The following is a 19262-nucleotide window of genomic DNA, read 5'->3' on the forward strand; positions in this document are numbered from 1 at the left end:
GGAGGGGAGGGGAGGAATAGGGAATGGAAGGTGCCAGAGCACCTGTCTTTCGGGCTGGGCCCTCTCCTCTACAGCTTTTACTCTGGCACTGGCTCAGGCAGACAGACGGCTTCTCAGCAGAGAAACAGAAGTCCACTGGTGTTTCAGCCTGGGTGCAGCTGGACAGAGGCTCATGTGACATCATCCAGTTCACAGCTGTCCCTTGGGTCTTCCAGTCTCTCTCTGGCTTTTTTTTTTTTTTTTTTTTTTTTTTTTTAAAAAAAAAAAAAAAAAAAAAAAAAAAAAGAGGACGATAAATCTTTCACTGTGATATATCAAAATAATGGGATTAAAGGCGTGCGCCGCCACACCCGGCTTAATTTTTTATTTTATGTGTATTGCCTGCATGTAGGTGAGTGCACCGTGTCATGCAATGCCCTCGGAGGACAGAAGAGGTTGTCGGATCCCCTGGAACTGGAGTTACAGACAGTTGTTAGCTGCCATGTGGGTGCTGGGATTCAAACCCGGGTCTTCTGCAAGAACAGTCAGTGTTCTTAACCACTGAGCCATCTCTCCAGCCCCCCCCCACCTTAATATTTTTTAAGTTTTATGTGTATGAATATTATGCCTGTGTATGCACGTGCACCTGAGTCATGCAGCGCCTGAGGAGGACAGAAGGGGGCACCAGACCCCCCAGAACTGGAGTTACAAACTGTTGTTAGCTGACACATGGGTGCTGGGATTCAAACCCGGGTCCTCTGTAAGAGCACCCAGTGCTCTCAACCACTGAACCATCCCTCCAGTCCGTCTCTGGTTCTGAAGAATTCTTCCAGGAACAATGCTACTACACACCCAGTTCAGATGTCTCCATCCTTGGGGTTAGCGCTCTGCAGTTACCATCTACAGAGCCGTAACTGAACCTCTGAACCTGTGTTTTGTTCATGAAGTACAGGACAGGCTGTAACAGATGTAGCTCAACTGGTAGATGTTCTGCCTGACGTGCACAGAGCTCTCAGTTCAGTCGCTCCACCACATAAAACCAGGTTTGGGGGCATTCAGGAGGCAGAGGCAGGAGGATGTGGAGTTCAAGGTCATTCTTGGCTATGTAGTAAGTTTCAGGCCATCCTGGGCTTCATGAGACCCTCAAACAGTATCTACTCATCCTCAATGTCCTAGGCTTAGCAGGGGTCTAGGCACTGGCACAGAAAGGGTTAGAGTGAGGCATAGGGAGTGGCAGAGCGACAGTGGACACTGTCCCAGAGTAGCCACACACAGCCCATCTGGCAGGCAAGCAGGGCCTGTGTCTAGATGTGGATGAACCTCTTCTCTCTTCTCCCTCCATTCTGGGTGCTGAGATCCTCCTAGACACTTCTCTGTGGTAGGTTAAAGGGGGCTGTATATAGGAAGGAGAGGTGCCAGGGCTCAGAACACCAGGCTGGGGATAGACCGACCCCAGGGGCAGAAGGGATGGAGGAGGCAGGGAGGTCAGTGATTCCCTCACCAGAAGCAGGTCCTCAGGCAGGCCCCCAGCCTTGGGGTGCTCTTCTGCTACAGCCTAGCTGTTCTGGTCAGCTCAAGGCACCCTCTAGGACAAGCCACAGGTATAGATGGAGTCATTTCCACGAGTCCATGTGACTTAGGTCCTATTTGCATTCAAACTGGCATTGCACAATACAAAAATGAATGAATGAACACTTAAGACATCACAACATAATGGTGCATGGTTTTAATCTCAGCACTCAGGAGGCTGAGACAGACAGAGTTCAAGGCCAGTCTGGTATATAGAGTAAGTTCCAGGACAGAGGGGCTATACACTGAGACCTTGTTTCAAAAAACCAACCAACCAACAAAAAAACACCATGACAAGTTAGGAAGGAGAACATTCAAGTGTCTTCTTCCTACTTTGGGACACTGCCCCCCCATTATATCCCTGGCCCTGTCATTGGTACCCCCCTCAACCATTTGCCAGCTCAGGATCCCCGGCAGAGGGGATGTTGAGAAGGTCTCCAACAGGAATGCAGGGAAGACACTCATTGGTTCAGTCTGCATCACATTCTTACCCTTAAACACAGAGGACGGGAAGGCAAGGTTCCTGACCGGCCAGGTCTGGGCATGTGACCAGCCCCAAAACTACAGGGCTGATGAGCCAGCCCTATCTCAGCCTCTCCTGATGGATTCTCTGGATCAGGGGTTTCTGTTCCCAGAGGACAGGGACTGCAGAGCCACAACTCTGTGTGTCCTCAACTCCCCTCCCCTCACAGCGCACAACCTGAAACAAAACACCAGCTGAGTCAAAGTGGAACCTAAAGGGGTCTGGCGAGGTCTTCCCTCCATGCTCAGGGCATGGAAGAGAGTGGAGTAAGGGAGGCAGAGAGGAGACTGCATGGGAGTGGCCAGCAACAAATGACAGTAGGTGAGACCGAGTTTGCCACAGTACAGGTACAGGAGACGGGGACAGACCTGGTTTATGATCTGGAAGGAGACCAAGGACCTGCTCATGGGTCGAATTCCTGGGGTGAAGGAATGATGATGCCTAGATATGGGCCTGCTGGCTGTGGAGCCTAGATCAGTTCCCGCTGCAGCAGAGCCTTTCTGCCAGCGGGACGGGACACACATCAAGCCTCACCCAGACACACAGGATGAGCTGGAAGCCCTGGAAAGCCACTAGAGTTCTCTAGGCTCCACCCTCATCACCTCTAAAACAGAGACATGGTGGCACTTTCTCTCTCACCATGGGGATGTCTTGAGGCTTTGTGGTCTGCAGCTTGGCACCTGCCTCCTGGAAAGATGCCAGGCTCAGTCTCTTCAGCACTATGCCTGTCAGCCAGGGCTAGTCTTGCAAAGATGGGCTCTGAAGCAGAGGACAGGGGCTTATCAACCACTAGGCCAGGCCAGCACAAGGCAGCGGATGCCACCCTGAGGTTTCACGTCTTGGTATGAGACTCAGCATTCTCAGACCAGCCAGCACCCTGACCACCTGTCTTGACTTTCTCCTCTGAGTCAAAGGGACATGGTTGACCAGGGTGAGGATGAAGGATATACTTCTGAGCACTTGCCTCCAGGCCTGATGCGCAGGTTCAGCTCAGGGAAACTCCTAGAGCATCGGGTATGGTGGCTCATGACTGAACTCAGCACACGGGAGGCTGAGGCAAGAGTATCTCCATGAGTCCTAGGCCAGCCTAGGCTACAGAGAACCTGTCTCTAAAACCAAACCAACCAACCAAAGAAGCCCCAGAGACCAGGCAGCTTCTGGGGCCAGTGTGGACATACAGGGCAGGAACCTACATGGGGTGGAAAGGAGCTGGTCCCTAAGGGGTTTGTTCAGTCAGGAGGGACCCAGGCCAGCCTGGCCTAGTCTGAAGGGTAAGCCTGTAGCCCACAGCCAGCCTTCCCATGGGATCCTCAGAGAGGCCTCCCACCCAGTCCTGAAGTGTCCATGGCTCCTGAGTACCTTCCGGTGTCCCGAAGGAGCCTCACAAAGGAAGGCACCACATCTGCCCCCTCCACTGCCCTTAGCACTTACTCAGAGCTTCTTCAAATGGATGTGGGGCAAAGTAAACGCTTAATGCACACAAGATGGACTCATGTGACCATCACTGAGCTCAGTGGTATGATGTGTTGGGTATGGCTGGGATGGAACACCACTCACCAAGGAAGTCCTTACCCTCTGCATGGTCACCACACATCCACCTCCTAAGCCTGGGGAGATTAAATGAGATCGCACCAGCTGGCCTTGTACCTTCAGTGGCTTATAAGAACCACCATGTAAGGCTGTACTTACTACCCACATAGATATGACAAGACCAAGGTTCTGAGAGATTAACAGTGAACCCAGGTCACACAATGGGAAATACAAAAGCCAACTCCAGAGTCCAGACATCCCTGGTATATACATCAGGAGCTGGCTCTAGAAGCGTTGCCAGTTAGAAGTGCCAACCAGGAGGGCCACCTGGGGCCCCCAGCCTGCCCTTCCTCCTGGGGCTGGACTCTGGGCATCTGAGAACAAGGTGTATGTACTTTGCCTCTTGTTTTTCGGTGATGTGCTGTGTTTTTTGTTTTCCCCACAGTGTTTGTCCCTTTTGAAAAACCCCAAATTAATTTCAAGCAAATGAAAATAAAAGGATTTGTCTACACCCGGACTGGGAGACCTTTGTGGAATCAGCAAAGGTCTTCTGCAGATAGGAGAGAACGTGGAAGCCAGGGTGGGGCACGGCTGGGGGCTCACAGCTGCAAGCAGAGCTCTGTCTGGGCTGCCCAGGGCTGCAGACAACCGTCGAGCCCCACTTTCCAAGGGAAACGGGAACTGGCCGTGGGTGGCGCAGAGAAGGCTGATGGACGAGGCTGCACCCACCAGGGGCTCTGCCTCTTTGCCAGGGCACCTAACAGCCCTACAGAATCATAGCACTGGACAAAATGGAGCCATTCATGGTGTGGCCTGGGAACCCCCGCCCACCCGGGCCCTCCCACACACACTCCAGGCCACAAGCAGGGAAGAGCCCTCACCTTGGAGACCGCATCTGCATCCAGGTCATCAGCAGGCTCAGGAGAGCCAGGCTGGGTCCCAGAGGGCACTGCCAGGTGGGGAGGATTCAGACACACGCCAGGGAGTTGCCAGCTGGCCTGTCCTCTCCGCAGCAGGAATCGGACTGCCTCTCTTGCTGGGTCCAGCATGGACAGAGTCTCAAGCACCGTCCCCCAGAGCTCTCAGTCCCTCTGCCCAGGTCTCTACCTACTCCCCCTCAGGGACCTCGGGGCAAGCGATCTACAGAAGCACACCGACACCCCTTTCTTCACCAGCTCTACCCAGAACCCTGCTCCCTGAATTGAGGGAGAGGCCTCTACCCTGCCAGAGCTGTCACTCACCAGGGCTCTTCAGCGGAACAGGTTTCTAATCCGTTCCCTTTCTCTGTGTCAGTACAAAGGTAGTATGTGAGCGTTGTGGAGACTTTAAAACCCAAAGCACAAAACGGAAAGCAAAGCCAACACCCACAATGAGTTCTCGGGGTTCAGCGATGTTTAACATTTTCATGACCATAACTGAAAGCTGAGGAAGCCAGAGGCTTCCAACCCCCGAGCCCCACAGGTGGGGTAAGCACACGACTACCTAGTCCACGTAGATGGACAGTGCCAAGAGTGCAGACCTGCTTTTCTAGTGTAGCCCTGGCCGGCCTGAACTCTCTATGTACACCAGGCTGACCTTGAACTCGGTGACCTGCCTCTGCCTCCTGGGTGCCAGATTAAAGGTGTGCACCACCACTCCCGGCTCAGGCCTGTTTTTCTGCAAGGGAATGTGCTGTGTTCCATCTCCGTGGCCACTTCCTCTACTCAACAGGCCATAAGCATCTTTCCAGAAGAACAAGCCCCCAAGTGTGTCATCTGACAGCCACTGTGACTGCTCCAATGGCCTCTAACAAGCCCCAGCATTTTCTTAGGAAAAGTCACTAGAGCAAAGGCGGGCCCTGTCTGGCCTGTTCAGGGCAGCATCCGAGCTGCCTGCACAGGGTTGAGCAGAAGGCCCCACCCACGTTTAGGAGCAGTGAAACTCAGGGTGGCTGCAGGGCTGGCCTAGTGCGTGGCTGGCCCACACCTCCGCTGCTGGTCCTTAGCCTACAAACAGCCAGATCTGTCCTCCCCTTCTTTCTGTTCTCTCTTCTCCCCAGCCCACAGCTGCGGGCCTCCTCTGGACAGCTGTGGCCACTGGCTCAGCCTCTCTCTTCGCCTGCTGGAGCCTGGATGCCTAGCCTGACTTCTCCCCTCTGGAATCGGGGCCACCTCACCCTCTCCTGCCTCCCCATCATCCCTGGGCAAGAAGGGGGCTGACTAACCCGGTCATTCCCAGCTATGAGCCAAGCACCTGCGGTGCAGGACAGCGGCCTAGGGAGAGCAGGACACCAAACACATGGGCTACCTGACCCCCAGGAGCAGCAGTGGTGCTGAGTAAGAAGCGAACCTCAGCCTAACACGCACGCACGCACACACGCATACACTCACACAGGTCCATGAAGCAAAAGTTGCAACCAGAGGGCAAAGCAACCCTCTCGTCAAGGTGAAGCACGTGGCTGCCTCTCCCTCAGTGAGTGAAGCTTATGGCTGGGACGTGTAAGCACAGCCCCAAAGTCTAGTGTGCCCAGTGGTTAGAGCAAGAGAGGCAGCCTAGTCAGGAGGGCCAGGTGAGGCCTTTGAATCAAGTGCGATAACATAGGAGCCCTCAACAACCAGGGGCCCCCCACTGGGGCAAAGGACTTAGGACATAATCAAATGGATCCGTGACCAGAGTTTGAGAGGCTAGTGTGGCCGGAAGCCAAAGGGCAGGAGGGAAGGCAAGGGGCTCTGTGGCCTGGTTCTTTGCACCCAGAGGGATCTTGGCAGCCCTGCTAGCCTCTCAGCCAGGCCCAACATGCTGCCTGGTAGGGCCTTTCAAACTCAGCACCCCTGGCTGAGCACAGTATCTCCCCCTCTCCCTACTCCTAACTTGCTCCTTTCCCTAGGTTCTCCCAGACACACTGAGAACCCCTCCCTCCTCCTCAGCACCTCATCCCTCCAGCTCCGGCTTCCCAGCAGCCCAAGGCCTCTCTGGCCACACAAGTACCAATGCCAAGGCACCTGGCCCACCAGGCCCACCAGCCTCCGGGCCAGCAACCCACCCAGGTCCCTCAAATGCTCTCACACACCCACAGAGGTGCCCCTCCCAAGTATCTTCCCTGGCCTCCCAGCTCCCCACTTTTCCTCTGAACCAGTTTACAGACTGGGGCCTGCTACATTAGGCTCTTTCGGCACTACGGTCATTGCTCTCTTGTGGCCTGCCTAGCAGACACCAAGCAATGTGCAGAAAGCTACAGGGCAGTTGGATTGAGTCAAGGTGATGTGCAGAATGCCATGGGTGTCCCCAAGCCTGGCTCAAACTCCAGGTGGCCACAACCACTCAGCTCCATAGCTGTCTCCTGCCATACACATCTCTGCAGTCATGGGCTCCACCTGATGACCTTGGTCTGTGCCCACTGTTCTGGGCCTTCCCTGAGGAAGCCCTGGAGCCCAGGCGCCTGCACCATCAGTTGTCTTCTTCCATGGCTGGTCCACCATGTTTCCCAACTTGTAAGTTTCCTGAAGGCACGAAACTCTCATCTCCACATCCCCCTAAATGTATTTTGAAATGCCTTGACGCTGGCTGGACTCAAGAAAAATGCCTAACTTATCCTAGAGGCCAACAAGCCCTCAGTGTTTTCCTTTGAATCCCCTCTCTGCCAAGTTTTCCTTCTAGGAATGGCCTTTCCCTCTCACCTCCAGGAGCAACAGGGCCAGCACAGACACATAGACACACAGCATCACTCTCATACATGCTGTTTAGGATGGTTTGTTCTCAAAGTTCATCTGGCCCAGGATGGTCGGCAGAGGCACCCACCCCCTCCCCTGAGGGCTCCCTCAGACCTGGAGCAGAGCAGCCAGCCATCCTTCATGGACACAGCATGGGCTGGCAGTGCAAATTCCCCTACACCTATCTCCAAGGCCTGAATGTGCCTCCCTCCTGCCAATGCCCTCAACTCCCCTGCTGCCCCTCTCAGATACCTCTACTACCCCTCTGCCCCCAGGGCAGCTGATGGCCTTGCCTCCCATGTCCTTGCCCAGGGAAATCTGTACAGTCTACCAGTCCAGCACCCTCTTGTAGGACAGGGCAAGTGCCCACTGGCTGCCTAGGAAGGGCTGCCCTTGTTCTCAAGGGCTCCAGCCTTCATCTCCCCTCTGACCACTGTCACTACCTATGTCCCATCTCTAGACCCGTCCCGCATACCACAGAAAGCAGCATGGCTCACCTTCCAAAGCCTCTCCTACTTGAAGGTTCTTCTGTCCTAAAGAGAAGGTTGTGAGGTGCAGAGCAGCGTGGGAAACATGTCCAGTGGCCCGTTTCCCTACTCTGGGGGCCGGGCTAAGGGTTAACCTGTTTCAGAGACTTCAGACCATTCTGGTGAGTCACTGTGTTGGGTGTGAGGCAGTGCGCAGGGCCCAGTGGCTGTTTCCCAGGCCGAGCTCATGGCTCCCACTCCCCAGCACCCACTCCCTATATTTCCCTTTACTCCAGGGAAGCAGGCCTCTGCAAAGGTCAAGACCAGGACTCTGCCCTGAGGGTTTCCTCTCCTCACATTTGGCAAGTACCTGATGGCAGTATCCTTTCTGTGATGACCACTCCATGACCACCTCAGCTAGTGCTGGCCAGTGCTGCCTCCTTCCCACTCTTAGAAAGTGAATGGCACCACAATAACAAATCACTTTCCCTCTTCCTCATCAGCATCATCAACCTATGCTAGCCAAGAACAGGGAGTCTTTTTGCCTGCCATGTCCCCTCCCATCTTCCTTCCTGTTGGTGACAGTTCCAGGTACCTAAACTACTCACCCCTCACCATCTGCCTATTCACCTCGCCCATCACCATCCTTGTGCCAAACGTAGCTACAGCCCCTGAAACGGACTGTGTCTCCACTTACCTGGCCCCAGGATTCTGTCACCAAACTGAAACTGACCCTTAAGCGCCTTGGCTAAGTGTAGGATCTCCCCCACCTCCTAGGTCCTGGCTTTGTGCTGCCCAGGACCTGCAGCAACTCCCTGGTTACACTCCTCTGAGGTCCCACACCTCCACTTCTTCAAGGGGTATCCCAAACCTGTCAGGCATATCCAACAATAAACTTACTTAAAATATTGAGGCTCTGGCCGGATATGTGGCTCAGTTGGTGCAGTGCTTTAAGTAGCATGCGCAGAGCCCTGGGTTTGATCTCCCCCTGTACCACAAAAATGGGACGGTGGTGTATGCCTATAATTCTGGCACTCCGGTTATAGAGATATGAGGATCAGGAGTGTAAGGTCATCCTTGGCTACATAGCAAGTCTGAGGCCAGCCTGGGATACATGAGACCCTATCTCAAAAAAATGAAATATTTTTTAAAAACTCGATTACACAGCTGTCAGGCATGAACTCTGTAGGCGACATCATGTCACAATACCAGAAGGCTAGACATACATGTACACCTGTGTGTAGCTCAAAAAGCAGAGCCCCCCCCCCATTAATTTCATAATTACATACTACTATATAGCACTGCTATTTTCTGATGTTGTGGTCAAAAATAGACAGCCACTGCTTGAGAAACGAATATGCCTCTAGACCTAGTTTCAGTCAAGAAACCGAGGCTCAGAGTCAACGTTCAAGGACTTCCAGCTATAGACAGCTGGCTTGACTCCAGAGACAAGGCTTTGGGCAACCAGGAATGTCCAGAGGAAGGGCAAGGCGACCAGTGGCCGGGGCTCCCCTTCCCACTTCCGCGTGAGGCCTCCAAGGCCAGAAGAAAGGGTGAAGCTTCTGCTATCAGGAGCATCTAGCATCTAAGAAGTCCCACCATCCAGCAAGGCTTACCATAATGGAGTGCAAGGTGGAGCCCACCCCTAAAACCATGGCTGCACGCTTCCAAGTCAGCCCCAGCACGGGCTGACAGGAGTCCAGAGGAGCTGCATCCATCAAGGGCAGCTGCAGTAGACTGACATGTGTTTCATGCTCAGCATGTGCCAGGACCCAAGTTCCATGTCCAATAAGCACATGAGGCACACAGAGTCTGTGACAGTACAGCATGTACTCCGGGGTGGACCAAGGACTCACAGTCACCTGCAGCCACTTTACAATTGTGCCCATCTTCTAGAGGAGGACGCTGGAATTCTGAGATTTGGCAGCCTACCCACAACTGTGCCACTACTGGTGATTTGAACCCATGTGCCTCCTCTAGTCCCTGTCATACATTCCACTCCCAGGAAAGTCAACCCAAGGGGGACCTGCTGGGGAACAGTCCTTCAGACAAGTCAGGAAAAGATGTCTCACACAGGTGACAGGTGTAAAACAGAGGCTTTAATCCGAACAGCAAGGAAGGTCAGGGCTGGGGGCCCAGGGACACAGGAGGGGCCAGGAAGGCGATAATGACTTGGCCCTGGGAGGGAGGCTGGCGCTGGGCCTCCCCTGGGAAACTCTGTGACTCTGATGACTCTAGTCCCAGCTCTGTCCAGACCATCGCCCATCCCCAGCCAAGTCACTGGATTGTGCTTCTCGGTGGCCACTCCTCAATGGCTCTGTAGACCCAGATACAAGGAAGGGCCGTGGAGAAGGGCAGGCCTGAGTAGGGCAAGGGAGCCTATGGGTACCAGCTCAGCCACAGCACTGGAGGAAACTGGTGAGCTGTGGCCAAGAACTCTTCAGCAGCCCTGCCCATGCCCAGAGTAAGTGCCCAGGCTGGGAAGGGCTGCTGCTTGCCCTGCCCTTCTACACCAGCCACAAACCTGCCCAAGGGAGCAGAGCAGCAAGCCAAGGGCCTCAGGTGAAACTCAAGGCTGCTCAAAGCATCAAGGAGGTAGCAGAAGCAGCAGGCCAAAGACCACCTGGAAGAACCCCGGCTCTGCACCAACACAACAGCTCCGGCCTTCCCTGAGTCTCGGCCACCCTCTCCCTCCAGAGGCAATTCTGGAAAGACAGGCCTCGCCCAGTCAGGCAGGCTTTCCCAAGAACCCAGGCAGCTTCCATAACCAGGCTACTCCTGGGAAGTGGGGAGGTTTCAGCAATGGCCAGGAAACCTGGCAAAGCCAAGGGCCAGAGAACAAAAACCTGAATGAGGGTCTGTGCCAGGCCCAGGAGGCCACCTCGAGAAGGCCAGCCCCAACAGTCACAGCCCTCCACCATGAATCCCACCCACCCTCCCCACAGCTGCCACCAGCCTCAACCTCCAGCCCCACAGCAGACACCCAGGGGAGCATGGCTTGGGAAACTGACCTACCCCTGGAGGAACAGCAACTCACACTCTTAGCAAGGGAAAGCAATGAAAGAGCAAGATGCCCTAGTCTCAGCCTGGGACTGGGCAGAGAGAAGGCAGGCCAGGAGGCCAGGAACCCAGGACAGGGCCAGGACCAGGTCCCAGCCCCTCTTCTTGCCCGCCTAGCAGAGGGGCAGTCAGAAACTGGTCACTTCTCCCAACTCAGGCTCATGTGCCTTTGGCTCCAGGCCTTCCTCAGGCTCTGCTCGCCACCCCACCCCAGTAAACAGCCTCTCATCAAATAGAAAGAACAGAGGGAGAGTGGGAAGGGTATCGGGTCAGAGAGGGCACAGGAACCTGGCCAGGGTAGCTCTGGTGGCTCGGCCTCTCCTAGCCCGATGTGACCGGATGGATGGGCAGCAGGCTCCCGAACTTGAAGTGCTGGATCACAGGGAATTTCTCCAGGCACTGAGGAAGAAGGGAGACCAGGAAGGTAAGGCCTGGACTGCACCCTGCCAAGGCCTCCCCAGCCTCTTGCACCCCAGGGAACACCGACAAAATGAGGGCTCAAACTGGAGCCACTTCAAAGGGGTATCCATCCAGTGCTCAAAAAGTGGCCCAGTCAGAGCAGCCCCTGGGGCGGGGGGGGTCAGGGCAAGAGCACTGAGGGTAAGCAGGGCAACATGGACTACCTGAGTATGGTACAGCCCTGTAAAGAGGTGGAGACCACAGGACCCACCTCAAAAGCGGAGGTGACCTAGTGCAGCAGAGGTTCACAGGCAGCCTGAGGCCAGGCCCACAGCCTAGCACCACCCTGCCTGGCCTGCCACAGGGCTGTCATGGGCTCACGCTCACCCTCCCAGGCTGCAGGTCCAGCCAGGATGTGAGGATGGAATCCGCCACGTTGGCTTGGGCCTCCTCCTATACCTTTGGCCTCAGAAACATCCAGGGTGCTGGGGATCTACTGGCTGGGAGAGGGGGGACCAGACAGGACTTAAAGCCTCCAGGGGAGGGCCTCGTTCTAGCTGTGGTCAGAGGAATAAGCTAAATGGCCTACCTTCCCTTACCTAAGAACCAGCTTCGGAAACAAGCATAAGGGCATAAAGTAAAAGGTTAAGCTCAGATGGGGAGCAGTCGGAGGCAGACAGCTGGGGGTACCCTGGGGGAGGAGCAGCATGTCCAGGCCCTGAGCAAGGCTGCCATGGTGCTCATGTCATCAGGAAGTGGTGGGAGTGTGGAAAGCACCCCCGACACCCCAGAGCCCTGGAATTCCAGAAAGGGTCAAAGGTCAACCCACCTTAAGCTCTCAAAACAAGAAAAGCCACAAAGGCAAGTGGGGGAAAGGGCAGAGGCTGTCCCCCAGTTCTGCCCACAGAACAGGCAGAATATGCCCTGGAAAAAGGCTGCTGGGGTGGAGGAAACCCAGGGCCCTGGGGCAGGAGAAGCATCTGGAAGTTTTTTCCCACCAAGACTGTCCAGCCTGTGGCCTGACCCTCCAGCACCAGTCCAAGCCTGGTAGTCTATATTCAGGAAGAGGTAGGGCTCTCCAGGTGTGGTGACAGCCTTCAGGACAGAAAGCCCCCTACCACCCAAGGTCCAGAAAGTCCCTGGGGCTTCTCTTTGAAAAGCCAGGCTAGGCACTTCGGAGACAGTTAGTTGTGTATCTTGAGGCTACCTAGGAACAGGCCTGATCAGGCCCCTGTGGCAGCTTAGGGTACCCTGGTCCTGTACCTACAAGACTGATAAGCCTCACTGGACTCTATGGACTGAGAGCTGGGCTGGAAAAATAAGTGGTTTCCCGAGCCCTCCAGAGAGGCATGGACTTACAGCCCCCCTCCCCCCATCCCCCCTTCCCTACAGGGACCAGATACTGGTTAAGTGCTGGGATTAAAGGCTACACCACCACACCAGACTCGACTTACAGTTCTTAAAACTATAGACAGCAAGTCCAGCATTACCCTCTGAGTCCAACCTGGCATATGGGGTCTGAGGCAGGGCCGTAGTCAGCTCCCATCCTCTTGTGGGCCCCAGAACCGAAGTCTTCTATCACATTTTCCTTGTGGTAAACAACCACAGAAATACCTAGCAACCAACCACCTTTAGGCCAAGACTGCCAAGGTCTATGTTCTGCACCTCCTTTAAGCTTGTCTGCCCGCAGGTGACCTGTCTCTAGAAGGGGCACAAGGTTGCTGGCCTTGCCCTCGGGAGCCTGGATCCAAACAGGTTTGGAGACACAGAAGGACAGCATTTAGGATTCCAAGCAAGGAGATAACTAGGTCCCTGAATCTGACATGGAGTTGGGGGAGCTTTACAGTCCTCTATCAGCCCCCCAATAGTGGGGAGAACCCAGCAGGGCGAGAGTCTTCTCTATCACCACTGCGGGGTCAGCAGATCAAGGTCGTGGAAGTCAGGACCAAAGGCAGTGCCCAGGCACAGGAGCTGAAGTACAAAGCGGGAAGGAGCCTGGCCAGCCTAGGAATGTCCTCTCAGATTAGAGAGCTATGTGGGCTGGAGCCTAAACACAGGATGTGGAGCCCAGAGGAACAGGATCCAGAGAGGAGGGCGGAAGGAGAGGCAGGACCTGGTCACTTCATGAACTGTTAACCCCTTCGGCACCATGCCAAGGGAACCACGTGAACAGGAAGTGCTGTACTACCAGAACCTTCCTCAGGGCCCTCTCACCCCAGTCCCTGCTGTCCTGCCAATGGATGGAATAGGCGCTGGATCCAGGGAAGCACAGCTCCTCTTAAAAGAGCGGGAATGATAAAAAACCAGGGATGGGCAGCCACAGGCCAATACCTGAGGCTACTAACTAGCAAGTGGGGGACATGGTTTGGGGACTCATGTCTCCAGGAGGTACTGCACACAGAGGTCAAAGTCAAGTAGTTCCAGAATTAGTGTGCTCAAGCTGTGGGAAGGGCTAGGGAAGAGACAAGGTGTCCGCTCCTTTTCTGTAAGAGAAAAAGTCTACTACTTCCTAGCTGGGAGGGCCATGTCAAGGACAAAGTGCAGAAAACCCCGGGAAAGGTAGGAACCTCCCAGCAGGGGGAGCTCCTGGATCCAAGGTCCCTAGGGCTGCTGACTTGTGAGCCCGCAGCAGGGAAGACTATCTGCATCCTTCACAACCACATGAAGTGGTCATGAGAAGTGCCTGTGCCCAACCCACGCCCAGGTTCCTCCCTCCTAGCAGCACCCTCCAGGGTGTGACAGCCCACTGTGTACCTGGCTCTAGGATCACACCCACACCCGAGGGCACCTTGGTCACTTTGAGACAGGAGGCTGCCTAACTTTGATGCCTCAGACCATCTGGGGGATAGGAAAGCCCACAACTTCTCCTGCAGCATGGTCTGCTTCAATCACTTGAGCTACTAGGGCAGAGTTGGGCCTTATGACTGCCTATCCATCAGATTCTGAGTTCCCAAGAGTCAGAGGGCTGGCCTAAGAGCCAGAGCAAAGTAGTATGGTGGGGAATCAGCAGCCCTGAACCCATCCCCAGGACCAAGTGACAGCAGGGACAGACACGGGGCCAGACCCCACTCACCTCTGCCTTATACATGCGTATGAGGCCCTGGTTCACTTTGGACCAGGAGGGGACAGCACTGATGTTCCACAGCTGGTTGGAATGCTCTGCAAACGGGCCGGTCTTCATCTAGAAAAGAAAGTCCAGGAGCTGGAGAGGCAGGGGCCACCCGGAGGTCTACCCCCTCTCTCCTGCAGCATGGACACAAAACACACACACACACACACACACACACACACACACACACACACACACACAAAGTGACAGAGATGTGGAGATGTGGGGGTGGAACTTGACCTTCAAGACCTGCTACAAATAGAATCACTTTCATCTGTATCCCCTGCCTACCTCTCTGCCCTACAGATAAAACAGGGGCTCAATTCCTAAAACCCATCAAATTTAGCAGCCACAGGAAAATAAAATCTCCACCCTGGTTCCGTGGGATGTGTTCCTATTCAGACAGCAGCCAGGACTCCCTTCTCCACCCTTTGGGGTACTTAGTCTGTGCCTACCACGTACAGCTAGGAGGGCAGGAGATGGGCTGTGGGAGGCCCTGGTGGGTCTGGCCAGGCTGCAGAGAAAAGAAAAAAGCATGGCGACAAGAGACAGGGACACAAGAGCCGTCCTAGAGGAGGGCAGATAACTACAGAAATAAAAGCAGCAGGAGATGGCCAGTCCACTGCTGTCCCTCCTCTTGCTCAAGAGTCTGGCCCTCCAGGAAGGAAGAGAAACATTCTGTAGCAAGCCCAGTGCAGTTCCCATGACATCAGAAACCACAGCACCGGGAAAGGGAAGCCTGTGTCCTGAGTGTATTCCTCCAGCTTAGCGGGGCCAGCACATTTGTATTTATTAACCAGGAGGCTCACCGCCCTCCCCCTCCCTCCCTAGAGCACAGGGGCATTTATGCTGGAGAGCAGGGCTTAGCACCCAGCCCCAGGCTAGAGAAAGGCTCCAAAAAGCAAAGCAGCTGAGTCTGGCAAGGAAGCAGAGACTTGGACCCTGAGTGGGTGGAAAGTTCCAGAAGAAGCTGTGCATGAGGACAGGGGTGAGGTGAGGGGCTATTCCAGGTAGAAAAGGTAAGCCCAAGCCCTGTAAAGTAGAACATCACAGGCCCCTCCCTGGTAGTGCTGCCCCACCCAGCAGCCCACTCCCACAGGCCTCTTCTCCACTAAAGGCCACTGATTTCTATCAGAATGCCAGCCCAAGGCCCAAGTCCTCAGAGCGAGCCTGTCTCCGAGGTCTGCTCCCCACTAATGAGGACACCAGGCTCCCAATGCGGGCCCTGCTCCCTGGCAGGCTTTAGTTAGGCCTTCCTTTCACTGACTCACGGGAGGGCCCAGGTCTACAAGGCCCTCCTCAGACTCAGCCCCCTGCCTCTCTGCTCACCCACCCTCTTCCCAGGCTCTGGCTCAGCCCCATAGTCTACACTGGTAGGCCAAAGGATTAGGGATCACTGGAGCAGAGGCACAGGGTCACCCTCCAGATGAGGCCTCGAGCAAATCACCCTGCGCCAAATCACCCTGCTACCCGTCCCACAGCAGGTGCTGCAGGGCCTGCTCAGAAAGGAAAGGGGGCTAGGGCTGCCTCCAGGCCCAGCCGCGCCCACCAACATAGAGGACACACCCTCCAAGGCCTGCCCAGTGCAGGGGCCACCCCATCCCCCAGGCCTTAGGGCCTGCTTCCTAAATCGTGCAGGAGACTGCAACTTCAGGGGAAAAAATGGAATCCAGAGTGAGAAGACAAAAAAATTAGCTCATTCTAGCCACAAAGGGAGAAGAGAAAGAGCGAGAACTAGCGAGCTGCAGGCCCGCAGTGACCCCAGGGGAATCGTGTGAGTCAGAGCAGCCATATTGAGCAGGAAATTACTCACAGACCCTGCGTTCCTGCCTCTCCACTCCCCAGAGAATCGGCCTTTTGTAAATGGTTCCTCTGTCAGTAACCGAGGGGGATGGGGGGGGGAGGCTCTGCACAGCGCCTTCCTGTCAGCTCCTTCCCTTCCAGCTGAAATCTGATCCCTCCCTTCCCAAAACTCCAAATTTAGAAGCCAGATTGAAACTGAAATTCTTTTTCTGCCTGCCCTGGCCTCTTAAAGGCGCCAGGGCTGCATTTCCTGAAGCCATAGGAGCCCTGCAAGGTGGGCTTCCTTGTCTGGGATGTTTGGCCAGGGCTACCAGGGCAGTCCTGATCCAAGACCTGGCTGGAGAGGGCTCAGTGCCCTTCCCCGATGTCAGGGTCAGGTTCCATCCCAGCTGCACCAGCCCTTAGGGACTTCCAGGGCTCCAGAGGCAATATGGCCAGCTTTCTAACCAAAGAGCACAGAACTCCAAGCAGGCCTCCCTGTTTCTGACCCCTGGGGCTGGGTGAGCCAAGTCAGGCCACTCACTGGTCAGTGAGTTTGTAGAACTCTGCCCACTGCTCTGCACAACAGCCACTGGCCTCCCAAGGCACAAGGGCCCTTGCCACAGCAGCCCCTAGCAACTATGCTCAGCCCCACGCCTACAGCCTGGAGCCCAAGCGGAAACCAGGCCTTGCAGTGAGGGTGCAGACTGGCGGAAAGCTACTCCAGGCCCTCCCCAGTTCCAACTTCCAGATGATACAAAAACCTGGAGTTCAACATGCCTTCAGTGCCACCTCGTGGTTACTCTGGGCTATCTCCTAGCAGAGAACCTGGGTCCCAAACTTTGGGAAAGTTTTGGGGGTTTTATACCAACACAAACCAATATGCTGTCTTAGCATGGAATCCATTCCCAGTCCCAGAAGCCCAGCCTGGCTCCTTGTTAGAATTATTGACAGGGCGCAGGGGGCTTGGCTAGCCGCCAGGGGGAGCAAAACAGTGCCATCTCCAGCAGCAAGCTTCGCAGAATCTGCAGGCTCCTTCCTACCCTGCCCTTCCATCTCTTCCTAGGGCCTCCCCAAGCTCCACAGCCCCTCATTCCACTCTGAAGGGAGGCCAGCTTTCAAGGCAGTGAGCCAGGCTCCCCCCAAGTCCTTCCAACCTTGAGCCCTACCCTGCTGAAGGCAGCAGATCTCTAAGAATGAAGCAGTGGCCGCCCAGCCGTCAGTCCTCGCTCCATTTGCTGACTTGGAAAAAATGTGTCATTCCCCTCTGGCCCCTGGAGCTTGGCAGGAGCCTGAGCCGAATACTGACCAGGGGAGCTTGGAGCCAAGGCTGCTAACCAGATTTCTCCCCTCTTAGGGGGCTCGGAACAGGCAGCCAAGAGAGCAATCCCCATGGGCAGTAGTCCACATGGCCTTCCACAGAGCAGACATGCAGGCGGGCATGGGAAAAGAAGGGAGACAGGTCAAGCTCCAGAGAACAGAGCTAAGGTGTCTCTGTAAATCTGGGGTGGAGAGTTTATGGGTGCAGGGTAGAAAGAATGAAAAGTCACATCTCCTGGAAGCAAGGTCCTGGAGCGTAGGTCTCTTTGTGTGCCTAGACACAGCTCCTGGCTCAGGTCCACAAGATTCTGTCAGCGATCTGGGGCCAGCCCAGGGCCATGCATTTCAGTCCTCAGGTGAACTTGATGCATGGTCTAGGGAACCCCACCTTAGTGAGACGAAAGCCTCTGGCTGGGCTGCGTCCACTTTGCTCTTCAGCAAAGAGCACTCTGCCCCAGTCACTCCAGCTCCTCCAGGGATTTTTGCCTGAGCATCCACAGCCCCATGGGAGATGCTGGCCCTCCCCCACCACAGTGCCACCCTTACAGGCCTGCTGCCAGTCACCAAGACTAGCTAGCGACTACGGTTTAGTTCCTCAGCTCAACACCCCTGTGGGGGCTGAGTGTGGGGGTATCTGTCTGTAGTCCTGAGCACTCAGGAGGCTGAGGCAGGAAGAGTGCTGAGAACCAGAGGCCAACAGTGAGGCCCAACTAAACAAACCAAGGCCCACAAGCATCCTGTGGGCTCCAGGAGAAACCCACCATTTAGGCAAAGAGATCCTGGCCAGTCAGACGCTGGCTAACCCTTCCAGGAGAGGCCTAGGGGGACATCCTTTCCAACACCCACAGCTGGTGCCCCCACAGCCTCTGCCCATGCCCATCCCTCACCTCCGTGATGAACAGGATGCACTCCAGGAACATGTAGTCTTTGTGGTTCTCATTCACCGCCTTCTCATCCACAAAGTGCCGGGGCTCCAGGTATGGGTGGTCTGGGAAGAACAGACCTAGGGTTTAGCACCTGGCCCTTACAGCCTGACTCTAGAGTCACCATACAGTGACATTTCAGCCAGCAAGGGACTGTAGATATGTAGTGGTTCCATTAAGATTGTTATGGCAGATGGGGTGAGGCTCAGGGGTAGAGCGCTTGCCTAGCATGCAAAGATCATGATGGAGCCAAGAAATCCCCATCGCCCAATGATGCCTGCCCATCATGCCACAGCACAGCTACCACGCAGGTCTGTGGTGATGCTGATGTGCACAAGCCTGCTGTGCTACCAATCAGAGAAGGCAGCAGGTACAACTCAGCACTATGCACATACTTGGAAACAGCAATGATCGTTTCTGGTTTATGGAAGCTCAATCTCTTTTTAAAAAATATTTTATTATTTTAATTTTATGTGTATGAGTGTATTGCCTATATGCGTGTAATTGTAACCATGTTGTAGAAAGCCTAGGAAGGCCAGAAGAGGGCATCAGATCCCCTGGAACTGGAGTTATAGACAGGTGTTAGTTGCCATGTGGGTGCTGGGAATTGAACCTGGGTCCTATGGAAGAACAGCTAGTGTTCTTAATCACTGAGCCATCTTTCCAGACCCACAACTTGTTTTTGAGTAACATTTAAGAAACTTCTATGGAAGTTTCTGGAGAGATGGCTCAGTGGTTAAGAGCACTGACTGCTCTTGCAGAGGACCCGGGTTCGATTCCCAGCACCCACATGGTGGCTACAAACTGTCCTTAACTCCAGTTCCAGAGGAATCCGAAGCCCTTTTCTGACCTTTGAGGCACTGCATGACACGGGTGCACTCACATGCATGCAGGCAATATACTCATACACAT

General features: G+C 54.9%; 1 protein-coding gene across 1 annotated transcript in view; it reads right to left on the bottom strand.

The window, feature by feature from the left end:
- Window positions 1-9834: 9834 nt before the first annotated feature.
- Ptpa (protein phosphatase 2 phosphatase activator) overlaps window positions 9835-19262 on the bottom strand; it is a 32532-nt gene continuing 23104 nt past the window's right edge. Inside the window, exons 8-10 of the mRNA XM_008825990.2 lie at window positions 18315-18415; window positions 14290-14397; window positions 9835-11216 (exon numbers count right to left, since the gene is read on the bottom strand). Of these exons, the coding sequence (XP_008824212.1) occupies window positions 11139-11216; window positions 14290-14397; window positions 18315-18415 (287 nt within the window). The 3' untranslated portion in view covers window positions 9835-11138. The remainder of the gene's footprint in view (window positions 11217-14289; window positions 14398-18314; window positions 18416-19262) is intronic.

The sequence above is a fragment of the Nannospalax galili genome, unplaced genomic scaffold (genome assembly GCF_000622305.1).
Source record: "Nannospalax galili isolate Female #2095 unplaced genomic scaffold, S.galili_v1.0 scaffold290, whole genome shotgun sequence".
NCBI lineage: Eukaryota > Metazoa > Chordata > Mammalia > Rodentia > Spalacidae > Nannospalax > Nannospalax galili.